This window comes from Oxyura jamaicensis, chromosome 8 (assembly GCF_011077185.1).
Source record: "Oxyura jamaicensis isolate SHBP4307 breed ruddy duck chromosome 8, BPBGC_Ojam_1.0, whole genome shotgun sequence".
Taxonomy (NCBI): Eukaryota; Metazoa; Chordata; class Aves; order Anseriformes; family Anatidae; genus Oxyura; species Oxyura jamaicensis.
Window position 1 is genome coordinate 8,306,131 of NC_048900.1, and position 16,897 is coordinate 8,323,027.

General features: G+C 43.6%; 1 protein-coding gene and 1 long non-coding RNA gene across 3 annotated transcripts; one reads left to right on the forward strand and one right to left on the reverse strand.

Annotated features, from left to right (window-relative positions):
- Positions 1-213: 213 nt before the first annotated feature.
- On the reverse strand, positions 214-3,085 carry RGS2 (regulator of G protein signaling 2). Its single transcript, XM_035333568.1, has 5 exons — positions 2,930-3,085; positions 2,716-2,817; positions 2,531-2,592; positions 1,608-1,774; positions 214-1,192 (listed from the first exon to the last, which is right to left on the reverse strand). Exons 1-5 carry the CDS (start codon positions 3,040-3,042, stop codon positions 998-1,000), a joined length of 639 nt encoding a protein of 212 aa, XP_035189459.1. The 5' UTR covers positions 3,043-3,085; the 3' UTR covers positions 214-997.
- Positions 3,086-6,943: 3,858 nt separating this feature from the next.
- Positions 6,944-12,151, forward strand: LOC118170938. 2 transcript variants are annotated; one of them, XR_004752953.1, is made up of 5 exons: positions 6,944-8,407; positions 9,225-9,269; positions 9,352-9,462; positions 9,633-9,944; positions 10,282-12,151. It is a non-coding gene; the product is annotated as an uncharacterized LOC118170938 (long non-coding RNA). The 2 variants fall into 2 exon arrangements; XR_004752952.1 differs by having other exon boundaries at positions 6,944-9,269.
- Positions 12,152-16,897: the final 4,746 nt, after the last annotated feature.

The following is a 16,897-nucleotide window of genomic DNA, read 5'->3' on the forward strand; positions in this document are numbered from 1 at the left end:
GTAGTTAAAACAGGATGTGCAGAAATTTATCATTCCTGTTAAGCTTTCAGGCTGAGGATTTTTACTTTACTGAAAACAACATGCCTGGTAAATTAAGAGCTATCAGCTTAAAAAGGAACATGGAGATCAGATGCATGAGAATAGTTACCGCAGAACACCCCATCCAGTACCAGACCATGTATTTGTATGTGCAAAAAAGGCAACAAAAGCAGCTTTGTATCAAAATAGTTTATTAAAAACAATAAGACTTCACTGAAGCTTGCTGTCCTCGAGACAGAATTACGACATTATTGCAGAATTCAACACAATCATAATCCACCTTTAAATATAATACCACATAGCTCCTGTTTGCTGTGGCCAAGTTCTGCCCTCTGTCTGGCTTTGTGCAGCCCTGCTGGCACAACCCAGCCCTGGATGCTCAGCTGTACAACCTGCCCCCCGGAACAGGGGGATATCCCTTCCTCACTTCGCACAGCGTAGTGACAGTGGTAGCAGTGTCTAGGAGTAACACAAACCCAACACATTTCTTTGCAACTGGTGTCAGTTTACACAACCGGTGTTAAAATACCAAGTGGCTGATGACAGCAATACTGGGTGATGTTTAGGAAAAACAAATACCCAACTCAAGTTCCCAGCACTCCCCGACTGTACAGAGCCACTTCTGTTTACAAGAAGAAAGCCCTGTTCTGACCTGCTCTATCAACACCACAGCCATGACAAGGACTTTACACTGCACAGCTCGGTCTGAGGCGGAGGCACCTTTCCACTGCAGCACTCAGATAAGTGCATCACCAGCAGCTGCCTACAATGCTTCTGCTGCCAGCTTCAGGTGCCCTCAATGTCATTCTTTACCATCAGCTTTCACTGAAGTCAGTAGTTGTCCTTTTGCACCATGGAAAAGGAGACTGAGTACTCAGTACCTCAGGCTTTCAGGTCAGCTGTGGCTTGCTTCCTCAGTAACTGCAAGGCTTCTCCTTGCGAAGAGAAAGCTCATAGCTCATGTCCCTTGGGCAGCCCTGGTGATAGGTGTCTTCTTGCACAGCTCCTGGTAGAACTCAGATTCCAAAAACCGGGGGTACGAGTTGTTCTCCATTAAGCTGTAAACCCTCTTCTGCGCTGCACTGAAGCAAGTATGCGTAGCTTCTTGGATGTTCTGTGCAATTGTGTTCTTGGTTTGGAAGTCTATGTTTATCTGAAACACAAAGAAAGGACGTTTACTTCTGAGGACTGAATTCAAACAAGTATAATACACCAAAGAATTTCTGAAGAGGTTAGAAAACCCTATTAATACAGGGTTAAATTAGTTTCCTTTAAGAAAATTCTTTAATCTAAAACTCAAGTAATTCAGATGATACTGTCTTTCAGTGCTAAACTCAAGCATTACAGCTGCTCAATGAGACTTGGTTTTCCCCAGCTTAGCTGGAAACTCCCTGAAATGTTCTTTGTGCCATATTCCAACTTGGTGAAAAAGCAGTTAGGGGAGTTGTATTTGGTGAGATATGTATGATGCATTTCAGACATCTGTGTCTCAAAAGGAGTTCACAGAAATAAAGTAGGGTCAAAAATTCATAGCACAGGGCAGTTATGTTCAAATCGGTTTTCTTTACCTCTTTGGGAGCCTCCTTCTCAATGAAATCATTGTAGATCTTTTTTGCCTTTGATGTGAGCTTCTGGGGTGACTTGGTTTTCTTGAAGTCCTCACAGGCCAGCCAGAACTCGATGTTCTCTTCACAGAACTCAGACTTCAGAAAGGCTCGGAAAGCAGCAAGACCATCTAGGGAAAGGAGGGGGGAAAATGCATCCAGTAAGTATTCCAGGAATCTTGAATTTAGCCATTTATCACATCTATTCCTACCAAAACATTTTGCTCTGTTTCTGATCTAGTTCTTTCTGGGATGGCAATGAAAAGTCTGCTTTTATGTATGCAAAAGAACTAATGCCCTAACAGCTTGGCAGGCTTCAAGCTAGTCATTTTTAGATAAAACACACAAATGAAAGCCATTTCTAGTCATTATGCTCCCTTTTGTCATGCCTGCATATATAAAAAAAATCTCTAGATGGGATCTCCTGTATTAACCTTCAGACTGGAGTAAATATTTATGATAGGGCTACAACCCCCTGCAATACTTCTTGCAATGGAAAGGATGACTCAAAGGTTCAAAGAGCAAACAGTAATATTTCTCAGTCTCTTTTCGCTCTGCTGTTGTGTGCTCTTCCTTGTAGAGATACAGCAAAAGCTGGGGAGCACTGAACTTTGTTGCAGAACCCTTCCCAAGTTTTAATGCATTTGTCTTAGATAAGCAGAGAGCAGTGAACAGCCTTTGGCAAAGCCAAGCTAACAGGTGAGGTTTAACTACAGAGTTTGCAGCTATCTCTGGGACAAGAATACTCCACAGCACGGGAATTTCGATGTTTTAATACTGGTTTACAAAGAAAGGCACAACACCTATGTGCAGAGAATCAACCTCTTAAAGACACCAAGGTCCCCATCATTTTAGTCTTAAATGCTACAGTTTGAAGACAAACTTACATTTATTAGCAAGGAGTTCATCAAAGGCTTCTGACCACAGCCGAGCTTCTTCAGGGGAAGGCCTGCAGAGAGCCACAGAGAACATCAGGATCTGCTCCACAAGCTTTAGTTTTTTTTTTGTTTTTTTTTTTTTTTTAATTTTGTGCAAAACCGGAGTTATTTAAGCAGCACTGACTGTAACTTACCTGAAGTAGGCATGGTGCTTCCCCCCCTTATTGGCTTTCACGTTGCTGGAAGCAGAGGAGTTCTGCAGAAAGTAGCTCAGCCTCTTCTTCCAGTCCTTAATGCTAGGAGAAGGGAGAGCTGCCTTTAGCACCGGGGGCACCCAGCAGAAGGGACCCAACCTCCCCCAACAGCGCTGCCCCCACCCCCACCGCTCCCCGCCGGGGGCACACTCACATCGTCCGCTTCATGCGGCCCTTCTCCGCCTCCTCCAGCTCCCCGCGGCGCCGCCCGCCCCGCTCGGAGTGCCGCCCGCCGGGCCGCAGCGCCAGCAGCATCGCGCTCTGCATCGCACAGCTCACACCTACACCGACTGCCCCGCTGCCCGCCGCACGCCCCTTATATAGGCCCGCAGGCCACGCCCCGGGATGGGCCACGCCCACCAAGGGGGGCGAACACGCCCCCAGACCAGACCACGCCCCTCATCGGGCGGACACGCCCCCTCGCCTAGGCCCCGCCCACAGCGGCACGGCTCCGCCCGGCCTTTGGAAGTGGTTCCCCTTTTTTTCCTTTTCTTTCCCTCTTTCCCTTTTTTCTTTCTCTTTTCTCCCCCTTCCCCCCTTTCCCCCCTTTCCCCCCTTTTCCCTCTTTCCCATTTTTCCTTTTTTTTCCTTTTTTCTTTTTTTTTCTATTTTTTTCCTTTTTTCTTTTTTTTTTTCCTTTTTTCTCTTTTTTTGGGGGGGCGAGTTTTTTTTTTTTTAAAAAAAGGGAATTTTTGACGGAAATGCAGCGTGCAGCCCTCACACTAAACAAGCAATCAGGCAAACAAGAGACACCGCGGGACGGCCGCACGTTTGGGGGGCGGCTTTCCCTTCCCCGCAGCCTGCCGGCCCTGAATCAGCTCTGCCGCCCCCCCCCGTGCAGCGTCCGGCACCACCCTCCCGTCCTGCAGCCCCTCTCTGCAGCCCCTCCCCGTCCTGCAGCCCCACAAGGGCAGCTGCAGACTCCCCGTTTCCCAAAACCTGACCAGCACGGCCCTGCAGCACCCCCTGCCTCTCCCAGGTGTCCCCCAGTCTGACATCCCCTGCCTGCAGAACGTGCACAAAGCTGTGCAAAGGCGTTTCGCCTGCGGTGAGATATACACAGGGCAAGCGAGTTCTGTTTGGTTTGGGAACACACCTGCACAAGGATGATTTTCGGCACTAGTTCTAAGTCCTTTGCAGGACGTGTAGGGGCTCTCCTACAATCGAGTCCTACCCCCTGCATGCCACCAAATGGCTTTTGCAGCAGGTAGCCCTTTAGCCTTGTACATCACACGTCGAGTTGTTACAGGAAACTATTAGAGGCTGTTACCCCGGGAGCGAGGGGATATGGAAATGTCAGTGGCGGTGAGGCGCCAAGTGCCATAAGGGCACCAGCGCCAGCACCTTGGCTCATGGAACTTGCCGAGCCGAGCCGAGGGCAGGCCGTGCCTGCGTGAGGGACGAGGCCGTGCTGGCTCACTTCCAGGCATTTCAGTCATCACCCGCCTGAGTCCCGGGGTCGGCCGAGCTGTGCAGCTGCAGGCGGCGTGGGCAGGAGCTGGCCAGGGGCTGCTGAGCAGCCTGCAGCTTGTGAAACCCACAGCATGCAGCCCCTGCTAGGGGCAGGCAGGCTGCTTCGGAGGAAAGAAACAGCTCGGAACTCAGCCCTGGGCCTCGTTTGGGCCTTGACATAGCAGAGCCTATGTAAAGGACCAAATGCTCTACAAGGAGTTTCCTTCACCTGAGTGCTGCCATGCCACAGTGCTCAGTACATCCTCATCTACCTCATTTGTAGGAGGTTTCCCCATTTTCAATGCTGGCTTCAAGTTCCTTTTACCCTGATTCACCTTGAGTTCATTTTCTTTGAGTATCTGCCCTGCTACCAGTTGTAACCTGGTGAGCTTTGGGGTTTTGTGTGTGTGTTCGCTGCAGAAACGCACCGACCTCTCCTAGGAAGCAGGATCCACAGCTAATGTGGAACCGGGGGGGAAGGAGAAACCGCAGGGAAGCTCCAAGGGAGAGAGAGGACAGTCTGTGCGAGGAGTGGGTCATTGTTACAGGCTTGACAGGTGTGCGAGATATGCAAAAAGGATTAGAGGGAAGCATCCGGGATAGTGGGGAAATAAGGCAGTAATTGCAAGGGTACAGAACTGGTGACCATGGGAGAGACACAAGGAGGGAGGGAGGTGGCCCGGAACGGGGGGATGAGACAACTTCAGAGTCCTGTAAGCTGCGGTAAGGTTTGGTTAAGCCTTTACACTTTGGGGGCTTCCCCACAGCACACCTGAGGACCTGCTGATGTTTGAAAGCTGAGGAAAGGCTTTCTTGATACCTCTGGGGGAGGCTGGCAAGGTAGAGAGGGGGCATTCCCGGGCCTCTGCCCAGCTGCGGAGCTGGCAGCAGTCAGTGCATGGAAAATGGCCACGTGAAGCGTCTGTGATAGCTTTTGTTCTAAACTCTTTAATTGCTTCTTTCAGAGACCCATAAAAATGGAAGTGACTGTTCAGGGAGTTAGTTACAACAACTGCGATGTCTTTGGACAGTGGAAAAAGTGCTTCAGGTTAAGAAATAAAGCAGAATATGGAATTGTGAGTTCAGATGGCCTTATAAAATGTACTCACTATAACATTTGGTTTAAGAAATATTTAGATTAAAATTGAATTTTATTGGCTGCATTAGTATGTATTTTTAGTTTACATTTTTGTTACGCTCCTGAAGCATGGATACTACTGTTCCTTCAGTAAGAGGGAAACTTCACAGAACGGTTTCTTGCTTCACCATGCTGTGCAGCGTGTTTTGTGGTTCCGACACGAACCTTTGCCAGAAGGTTAAACATTTGCGTGACAGAAGATCTTTTCCATTTGCATTTTTTTAAGAAAGAAGAGGAACCAGGCATCCAGCACCGTGACCAGCACCCTGCCGAGTGGCCCAGCCAGTCCCAAGGGGGCCGTGAGCTGCCCCGTGCCGCCCCGCTGGGAGCTGGACGTGTGCTGCTACCCAGAGCTTGGGCTCTCCGAGCAGCCCGATTTGGACATCCCAAACCTAAATACTGCCAGATTTAACCAACTTCTGGTTTTCTTCTGTTGTGTTTTTTTTTTTTTTTCTCCGACTCTGTGTGCGTTGACCTCAGCTCTGTCAAAACAGCGAGGCTCTGGGTTGCAGAGGCCAAATACAGACATGGTGCCAAATCTTTTCCTTTATGCGCTTCTGAGGACTTCATCTATTTCTGTAACCGTAATCTCGTTGTAAAGCAGCAAGGCCAGTGGAAAGTGGTGGGGGCGGGGAGCCTATAGCCCAAACTTTGCAGCTGAAGTCGGTGAGAATTTAGCTATTGCCAGCAACGAAATCTGATGTCAGGCGCTTAATGACACAAGCTCTCACCCCGGAGATCACACTTCTCTTTGCAGAGGCTTTCTTGAGAATGTTCTGTTCTTTTTCTGCTTCTGCGTTTCCCACTAGCATCAGTGATAGCAAGATGTACAGAGGACTAATGTATGCAATAAACATCCAGGATGGAAGATGAGGTTTTTTCCATCTTGGTTACGTTCTGTGTTGCAATAGCTGTGCTGATCTCTTCCAAGTCCCCAGTGAGTTGCTGTTCTCACTGCATAACATTTAAATCTGGGGCTGCGTTTTCTAAAATGCCAGTCCTTGTTTCTTCTTTTTATAGTGGAGATTTGGATGATAGAAAAGAACATCTGAAAAATGCTCCAAAGACTTTATAGCCATGTTTTGTAAAGCCAGGAGGAGAGAATATGCTGTCGCATGGCAGCTCAAACTATATGTTAAAGTTATCTGAGGAACGGCTTACTGAACCCTTATTGGCTGTGACTAACAAAAAATCCTATTCAAAAGAAAGAAAAAGTCATTGAGATGCGTCTTTTTGTTCTGCGATATGTATTGCAGATGGTACAGGTGCATTTTCACGTGTTTTCAGTGTTCTTTCTGATTTTGCAGCTACACAGTCCCGGTGCTGCGCATGTGAGATGGAAGCATCAGCGCAGGAGCTGGGCAAAGAACGCCACCGCGCCTCTTGGGACAGCATTGGCTGGGCCTCTGCTCTCACCTCACCTCGATGCTGTGCCTTCTCTGAAGCACCCGGTATTGATACGTGTGTCTGTGAAGAGCCCAGAGGTGCCCGGCTACAGGTGAAAGCACGTGCTTCCACACTGTGCTTTGGTCAATAATGGCAATCATGCATGGCACGGTAGGGTGCTGTTCCCTCGATGGATATTACAATTGTCAGTCTTTTGATATTTTTGTGTAAGAGGAGTTGTTTACTCAAAGCGTTAGTCTGCTTCTAATTCCCTTGCTTGCGTTCTGACTTTCTAGTCCCATTTACAGCTTCAGTGGTATGTAGCATGAGGGCGTGTTGGTTTTCTAGTTGTTTTTGTTGCCGTTTTCTATAAATTGCTTGAAGCTTGTTGAGGTCAGCTTGTTGCACTCGCTGACTCGGGCACTGCTCTCCCTGGGCAGCTCTTCTTCACCCAGCACTATTTTCCAGTCGTAAAACTGCAAACCTGCAAATAATAAGGAGCCATTTCTGGATCTAAATTTAGCACTACTGTGGCTTAACGCTAAGACTGGAGCAATTAAATGTTCAGTCTTTGCTAAATAAAAAATAAAATATATCTTATTACACATGGATCTCATTTCACTTAACAACAAAATCCTCCGAGTAATGTATAAACTAGAGAGAGCTCTGTGAGCGCTCATCATTCCCAGCTGTTAGCCACCTTGTTTTACATAAACAGCCATGGCAGCTTACAAAGCTTCCAAAATTAGAGCTGAAATTTATCCAAAAGTGGATAAACTGGGACCGTATGCCTACTTGCAGCACTGCTGTGATGTGGATGTATACATCTTTATTTATAGCGACACTGTAAAAAGATTCTGAATTTAGGCATTGAACAGTTGATTCTGATTCCACCTCTAATCCGCTTCTTTTGGCACTGGGAAATGCTGGTTTTCGAAGGAGAGACCATCAATAATGGGAGCCAGGACAGCGGCCGGGGTGCTGCCCTGCAGGTGGGAGACCTGCTTCATCCTGCTGGAAGAAAAAGCTGAATGGAGGCCCGCTAAAATAGCCTACCTTGTAAAGGACAGGACATTCTCATATTCCTTACATCTTTTGTCAACACAGAAAACAAACAGCTTAGCAAGAAGCAGCGTGTTTTTAACAATGAAATTTTCTTTGCAGACACTATCTGGGTTACACCATCTCAGCTGAAGAGATGTGATTAATCTTGTTTGAGGTTAACTAGGTGATGCAAAACACTGGCTCTGTGTTTTGTTCAAACTGCAGTCTATTTTGTTTCCTCCCCAAAGGCCGTATTTGTTAAACTGAGTGTGCAGAGGGACATTAAACAATCAAATATGTTTGTTAAATCTGGATGTGGGCACTGTCTTTATCATATTATTTGTGTGTAACACAGTCAACATGCAGTCCTTTTGATGACTATTTAATCCAAGTTAATGAAACTCTCTGTAAGTGCCTAAATGGCATTAGTTAGATTCTGAGCTAGAAAGTCTCCGTGGCTTATAAAACCAATCCCTTTTACAACTCCTGCAGGTGAACACAGTCAGGAGCACAGTGCTGGGCAAGCTGAAGGTTAGAGAGGAGAAAAATTTGTACCACCTCAAATGTTCACGTTTTTGAAAATAAGCATTTCATCTGAACTGGAGACAAAAAGTCAGTCTTTGCTATTTCATGGTGGGGGAAAGTTTAAACAAAACCATTTCTTGGAGGAACCTGATATCAGTGCTGGGTGGAACTACTAGGGGATTTAATTAGACATTCTTAATGAAAAAAAGCAAAATATTATTTTTTTTCAGCTGAAAAAAAATCATATTCTTTATTTAAGGATAGTATTTTCTTTATAGTATTCAGTGTTAGAGTATAGGCCTTTCTGTGAAAAGAAGCAAGGTAATGAACGTGTTTCAGATACAGTAAAAGACACGTGATAATTGAGGAGACAGAAAGCACTGCCTGAGCACATCCACTTATTCAAGTCCGAGGGCACTGCATCTGAGTAAGAGCTGCCACCTCATACATTTTCTCTTCACTGTATTGACAAAAACAATTCCAAAGTTTGTAGAGGTAAGCTCTCTGAAGCTAGAGAAGGCCGGAAGGAAGGTTTCCTGTGCAATATTAGTAATCCCACTGTATATATCCAGTGGCATCCTGATCTACTCCCAGTGTGAAGGGAGAGACAAATAAATGAATAGTTGGGTGATATTTGTCTGGTTTCATCAAGCCCTGGAAATTCCCTCCTGGCTGGTTATGGAGTGCACTGGAGAGGTCAGGCTGTGGCCAGGACTGGACTGGGGGTGCCGACTGTCGCAGAGCTAGCCTGGGAAAGAGGCACAGGCGAGCAGCTCAACAGATTAGTCATTCACTTAATGCTAAGCATTGCAAAATAACGTCTCAGGCCTCCAACTGAAGTGCATTAGTTGTAGGCAGGTACATTGTTCTCCTGGAACATTTTTCTCATCAGTTATTTGTTCAGCATTCAGACAGATCTTCGGAAGACAGCAGATCAGAGCAGCTTCAAGTGAGTCATTCCACGTGGAAAATAATGGTCCAGACTTTTAAACTGTGTGAACAGAGTGATAAAGTCACTTCTTGTATTTCAGCGCATGCTAAACAAGTAAAACTCCCCAGAAATCAGTGGAGCTATGTTCTGCTGTTGTTCCAGCAGTAGGCTTGCTCATAGCAGTTACTGCCACAGCAGACAAGGGTGACAGGTAATTGTACATTAAACAAATATTTTCTGTGTTGTTTACCACGCTAGCAAACGGCAGTGCAGGACTGCACGTTTCGTTCGACAGGTTGCGCTTAGAAGTCTGAAGGGGTTGCACGTAACTGCATGTACCTTGCTGACTGTGTTTTGGCAAGCGCTGTTTTAAATTGACAGCGTTTGGTTCCGCTCCACGTCGCAGCCTTCAGCTGGGAGCTGTGATGAGACCTCTACTTGAAAGTACTCCGTGTTTTCCTCATTGCATAAAGATGCTCTCCAAGGACTGACTGAAGCATCATTGACAAATGAGAGCAAGAAACATTCATTAAGGTTCAGATTAGATTTTCCCACTTGCACAGGAGTGGCCAAATGTTTCTTGAGACCACCTGTGGATGCTTCCTTTGCTTTCCTCAGGTGCAACCCTGCCAACCGGTGTTTCTTCCTAGGCTGGTGGCTTCTTCTCAGAGATGAGCAGCAATCACATAGCAGGTGCACACTCTGTGCTACTAACTGTGATTTTATCTGATCCTTTCATTAAATTTTCTTAAATACCAAATTCTTTTAAAAATGGAACCAACTGTGTGGCAGTTTCTAAACCCATGCTTTGAAATATCCTTCTCTACTTCTTGTGATACGCGTTGCTCTGAGGTGTGATGTGAGCTACAGTTCAAGTTCTGGAATGGTAAAATTATTTTACAGCTAACATAAAGCTGCTGTGGATTTTATTTTATTTTTTATTTTTAAATCAAGTTGTTTACTTAATCTCAGCTTTAAATAAGGTTGTGGGGTTTTTTGTTTGTTTTGTTGTTGTTGTTGTTTTTGGTAGCTTTCCAACCAAAGCTGTTATTTGAAGACTGAGACAGCATTCCTGGCAAGACCAGAACTTAGGGGATAAGTTGGTTCAGATCAGATCTTTGGAATATACTTGAACATGTCAGATAAATTAAAAGAAGAAAAAGAAAGAAGAACAAAAATTATCTTGAGGAAATTACTCCCTGCCGTGTCCTATGCTAATATCCACTAAAAGCTAATGTCCAATATATTAATTATCATCTGCTTCCTATGGGTACAAGATAAGAGGATATTTTCCTCCATTTATTATGCCATGATTATGGAATTATTCCACCCTTGCATGCTGTATTGTGTTTCTTTATTTCAGACAAATGCCAGTGTTGTAATCGTGTAGAGTAAGCGGTTATGCGAGATGAATTTCACATCTGTGGACAAACCTCTGAGAAGTACAGTGCACTGCAGGGGAAGAGGAGCTGTTAGTTCTGAGAAGAGATTCCATTTTAAAAAATCATACATGCCCGGAAGCCAAATTAGGAGAACAATTGTACAAGCAGATTAAGTTACAAAAGAAAAAACGGCCACTAAAACCTCCCAGGGCTTTCAGCGTCTAGGCCCGCCTGGGGTGGCTCTTCCAGCATCATTCAGTGAAGGGTCCATTCGAAGATGCTCAGCTCAAGCAGCCGTTGTTTTCTCATTCTTTCCATAACTCATTCAGAAGTAGCCCCAAGTTTATTCAAGGCACTGTGTTTACTGTGATGGGGAAGAAGATTAGGCAGTCAAAAATCACAAAAGATGCCTGAGTCTGAAAGCCCAAACTTCTGTAACTAGTCTAAAATTGGGCCAACACTGGGACTCGGCAGCAGGGAGGACCCTCAGCATTGCTGTTGACTGCTTGTTGCCTGGATTTGTTGAAAGCTGCTCTGACAGCAGAGAACTGCCTGCAGTGGTAAACTGCATGTTGCAGCTCACAAAGGGATTTCTTTCTGAATAAATGTCAGACCATCACCTCCAAATCAAATGTCAGATCATGTCTATCTTTGGTCTGTCTTTGCTGGACATCGGCAAAGTACTGGTGGGGTTAGTGGTTTGTGGATTTTTGCACTTTATGATTAATGTCAGCTGAAGGGAGAATGTGAACAGTGTAAATAAGCGTGTTGTCTTGGAATGTGTAAAGAAAATGACATGGATTTCCATTTACTCTTGAACCTGAAAGAGAAATTCAGAGACTGGGGGTGGGGGGGAAGAGCAAATGGAACCAGGATGAACACACCCCAGTCTCCCTGGTGTCTAATGTGCTGTGTGTTTTGGGAAACCAGTGAATCAGATTTGCAATGCTTTCTCCTGAGCAGACAAGGGAGAGTCACTCTCGCCCACTGCCTTGGCTGTGTGGTCCTCAGTGGCTAAAATATTTTAAGTGCCAGCTCTTGGGGGTAAGTTAAAATGTGTTTGTAATCAGGGCTGTAACCTCGCAGCTCATTTTAAATGTGTTCAAAGTACGAAAACATGAGTGTAGACATGCAGAAAATACTGTGTAAACTGAATATTAGCTTGTTTTTTAATATGTAACAGCATTTTTGTTATTGACATTAACTACTGATGGCTTGGCACCAATTTCTTAGTACCATGCTTGTGTTGCTGCTGCTAAGAAGTAAGGACGTTGTTTCAGTCACTACTATGACTTTAGCTGCCTTTACTATGGCCTGCAATATTAATGCTTAATTTTTTTTTAATAGTTCAAATTAGAAAAAAAAAATAGAAATGCGAATAGAATTGGTATCTAGTTTTCCTGGTTTCCCTTTATATGAAGAACGTATCATAATTGTATTTTTCTTATGTATTTCACAGAGAAAGGACAGATATTGGGGACTGGGTGAAGAATCAACACAAGAAAAGCCTTTGATACAAGAGGATATCCTTGCAGTGATGGTTTCCGTATAGGTAGTTTGCAAAGAAATGTAGAATAAATGTATGTTGGTAGCCTGTTTCTTCTGAGCTATAGTTTCTGCTTTCCTGGGACACAGCTGCTCTGTATGCATGATGCAGGCTTACTACTTTGAATACGTACTTACTAAATCTTCTGCCTGTCCCATGTTGTTTTATTTGTATTTATCAAAACTAAAATATGTGGAACTGAAACAAAAGTTCAGTTTTTTATAACCCAAAACAATTAGGACATTTATTTTCTTTGTCAATGTGTATTTACATTTATAACAGCATTACTAGCCAGCTCCGTCCTGTGATAGACTTTATTTCCAGTTATATTTGCAACTGGGACTCAACCACTTTTTATTTAACTAAATCCTCATTTTTTTCTCTCCTTATGGACACAGGACTATTCTAGATGGAAAAAAAAAAAAAAAAAAAAAAAAAAAGAATCAAGAAATCTAAAGTCAGGCCTCTCTTTCCCTTTTCATTCAAAATACCCCGCAGTACCGTGTAGAGGCTGATGACAGTCTCAGAAGGCCAGAGATCAGCCTGCAGCTACCCAACCTCTCAATAGTGATCTATGGCCCATCAGCAGAAGTGCTGCAGTTTGCTCAAGTTCTACAGTTGTTTTGATTTAATCTCCCTCTTTTTTTATTTTTTATGTCTTGGACTACCTAAGTTCTAATCATCAGTTCTCCCATTTTGTGGTCGGTATCGTTTCTGTTCATATTTCAGCATCACTTATTTATAGAACGATGTTTTATCCTGTTTAAGTGATAGAACCATAAGAATCCGGTCTGATAACACTGTTAACAGATTGCAGATTTACAAGATGCTTGCAAATATGTGTTTCTTTTTTTACATATCATATCTCTTGGGTTATATGTAATTTACCTCCACAGAGGATAGTGACTAACTTTTGCTTAATAGCAAGAATCATACCTCCGGACTGCTGTTTGAGACACGTGCTGAAGTTTTACAGCTAGTCAGAATACCACGAAGAAAATTTGTATGAGACAGAACACAACACTTGCTGTGAAGAGGATGTGATGAGGTTCTTAGATCACTTTAGTTAGTACTGCATGATTTTTAAGTCATAAGCAGCTGGGTGCTTATTGTGCAGCTGCATTGTCTTTTGTATGACTAGGCTATTCCATTTTAGGGGAGAAGCATTTATCCTCCGTGTTTTGTCTCACGTTTCTTTGCTGTTTGCAAGAATCCACGTGCTCAGAGACATTTCTTCCTTAAGATGCATGTAACCTTTGAATATTTTCAGCCATCATTGTAATACATTGTCTGCTAAATCCAGTTGCTGCTCTGAAACAGGTACCTTTTTTGAATAAACTTTTTGCAGCGCAGACTCAAATGCACGTGGAATTATCCACATCTATGGCAGACTGCAATTTGGACTGGAATATTCTCAGAGTGTGCTAGCAGCATTTTGTGCTTTTTGGAACTTAGGATAACTATACATAGAGAGAACTCCAACCATTCTTTTCTGAAACCATTTTCAGGTGAAAGCCTATCTGGCGAGAGGGATCTGTTTGTGTTGTTTACTTTGCCTCAATATTGTGCACAATATTTTGCTAGACTCAGGGCATATACTTTATTTGGTTAAATAGCACCATGAACATTTACACGGCTATATAAATAATCACTTCCAGCTAGAGCTGTCAGCTGAGCCAAAGTAGAGATTTGAAGTGCCAAGGACTTAGAACATCTCCTTCTAATTTTACCCCAGCTCAAAGTATGTTTAAAAGATGAGGTATAGATAAAAATCAGATAAGCAAAATTATTTAGTGTTCTGTCACTTATAAAATGTTTATCTGTTAAAAATACGAGGTGAGAAAAACATGTTAATCTTTTGCAAGAAACAAAAGCATATCTAAAGGCTGGATGAGGCTGTGTTTAGTAAGTGACAAGAGATGACTGCAAGCCGTCCAGGCTGCTGTTGACAGAGATCCCATTATTTGTAGTTTGTGCATGCTTCACAAACAGATGCTACCTGCAGAGGTAGAAAAAATCTCCACGCGTTGTCCTAGCAGTAGTTAATTAGCTGGAAGATGGGAGTAAAAACATCAGTGACTAAAACGAGTGCTGGAGTTGTTTGGAGATGTTCCAGCTGACTGCTCCGCTGTTAGAAAATGCTGATTCCTCCAAACGAAAACATTTTGTTGGAATATGTTGCACTGAGGAGACTATCACTGGTGCTCCTTCCAGGCTGTTTTCCCACTTTGCCAGGCTCCTTGGTGCTCTGCCAGGTGGCTGGTAGAAAGCTGAGCTCTCTGCCTTTTCCTCTGCTGGATGTGTGGGGCCTCCTGGCTGGTGTGGGCACCCGGCTCTCTGGGCTCTCCCACACTGGGGTGTGTAGCCAGCGACCGTATCTGTTCTGCCAGCCCCATCAGGCGACTGTTGGTTTTTCAAGTCTACAGTTCCAGGTGGTATCTTTAAAAGTGTTTGAAATATTTCACAGGTTAGAAAGTCTTCCAGGCAGGTCCATCAATGGATAAAAACCCTAGTGGCAAGTGGCACCTTTAGAGAAAATATAACAGATGCACTTTTACTTCTGCAAGAAAAACTTCAAAAGGCGCTTGGTTACTGATTTTCAGATCCAGAGTGATCTTCAATGCTTTTCTTGTATTCTTTGCAGTTGGCATTGGGCTTTTCTTTCCCTTAGCCTGAAAAAAAAACATATCTAATAGTACATACTAAGCTTCACCCTTGATTTATTTATGAAACTGTGGCACAATTGGGCTTATGGCACAAAGGACGCTGAGATAGGTTCATATGCACAAAAATTTTTAGTGGGTTTTCATAGCTGATAACAAACATCTGATCTAATGATTAATGTTATTTTGGGGGAAGAATCAAAACAGCAGTAGAGAGTAAGAGAGATGGGCAAAGGAAAAATCTCAGTAGTCATCACAGAAGAAGTGAGCTTCTTCCCTTGGCCACCCTCTCCAGAGCAGCAGGTGATTCCTCCCTATGTAATACTTTTCTGATAATAATCTCCTTCGGTATCTCATTTGTTATCAAGCATTCCATTTAAAATTCACAGTATGCCCGCTGTTTTTTCATACGTTTGGATGATTTTGTATTAGTCTGGTAGATCATTAATCAAGAATACTGCTTTTGCAACCATGCATATATAGCTGGAATGACAGAGCAGAAACAAACAACTGGCCGATCCCCTTCCTCTGAAAACCTTACCTTATCTCAGTTATAAAATGTGCATGACTTTTTTCTTTCCTTCTCTCTGAGGTGTACAGTTTCTCCATTAGAGAGATTTATTTTGTCCCTGGTAATTTATGTCTTTGTTTCATGGATGTCGAGACTTTGCATCATACAAGGAATTAAAAATGTGGAGCTCAGCAAGTTGTATTCCAGGAAGAAATGTCAGCCATGGACTTATCCCTGCTGGAAGCAGAGACAAGGCATTACCTCAAGGAGAAACAGAGGAGTCACTTATGCTTGTTTATCAAAGCACAAGGAGAAACTTACCACGGTGGTGGGAAATTTGTATTCATCTTTGTCTTTTCTATATTAAAACTGCTGTACTAATAAGGAAGGAAGGAAGAAGAAAAATAGGGCTATTACTAGACAATTAATTCTTGCAAAAGAGAAAAAATATGTTTACAGAACAATGTTTATGTTATGGGAACGAACAACCATCAGTGACTTTAAACATTAGCCGTTTCAGTCCCTGCAACCTCCAGATGTTCCTGCTGGCAGAGGCCCACTGGTCCTCAGCCTTACCATTTGTGCATCCTTAAAAGGGATGTGGAGTGATGTGGTTTCACTTTACAGCTGAACAGAGCAAATGGTGCTTTGCTTCTGCAGGGAGTGGTCTTGCTCCTGTTCCCTTATGTGCTGGATCTAGACCTCGTGCGGCTTCTGGGTGCAATTCAGCTGGCTTTTCCAGCACAGATCTAGTGCTCACTTTCCTCACTTGCCCAGTCGCTGCATGTGATAGGAGAGAAACAATGGGAAGAAGGTGCAGGGAAAAGCTCTTGTCAGTGTTTCTTTCTATGTTGCACAGGCTTGGCTTCATGGTATTACACCCTAAGGACCATGCAGATTACTCCTTTTTTCTGAAGTGAATCCTGTGCCTGGAGACGGGGGCATCTACAACAGGATTCTCTGAGGGACAGATGTTTAGGAGGAAAAAAATAGTCTTTGGTATGCCCCTGAAAATCAAACTATCTCCAGGGAAAAAAAAAAAAAAAAAAAAAAAAAAAGATTCCTTTCTACAGCCAACCCTGTTTAATATTTGCACAGTTCAAATGATTTCCCTACCTTTTGGAAAACTGAAGGAAACACAAACCGCTTTTTGTTCCTTTTGAGTCAAAATCCAGGCCTTTACAGTAGGTGAAGCTATAAAGACAGTATTAATTTTTACAGACGCAACACATATTTTATTGTTCAGATGACTTCCCCTTTTAGTGACAACTGGTGACGTAAGAATGGAGCAGGATTTTAGAATTGTGTGTCATAAGGATGAGGAAAAACAAGGTTAGGCTGAAGGACTGGGTATGGTCCTATGGCACAGGATCTAATCTGCATCTGGAATCATGCATTTTCCCATTGTTTTCCTTGGGAATCTGTTTTTGTTTTATTATTATTTTAAAGTAAAAAATAAAGTCCAGTACAGCAGCTAGATGAAGCCAGATTTTTTTTTTTTTTAAATTATCCTGTGAAACATGTTCTTTAAATCCCGAACTGAT

What these genes read in the sequence shown, in the direction of transcription:
- RGS2 (XM_035333568.1), bottom strand. Translation starts at nt 3,042, where the DNA reads ATGCAGAGCGCGATGCTGCTGGCGCTGCGGCCCGGCGGGCGGCACTCC. An exon ending in TGAACTCCTTGCTAATAAAT is followed by an intron (nt 1,775 to 2,530) that starts GTAAGTTTGTCT and finishes TCCTTTCCCTAG; the next exon opens with ATGGTCTTGCTGCTTTCCGA. An exon ending in AGAAGGAGGCTCCCAAAGAG is followed by an intron (nt 1,193 to 1,607) that starts GTAAAGAAAACC and finishes TTTGTGTTTCAG; the next exon opens with ATAAACATAGACTTCCAAAC.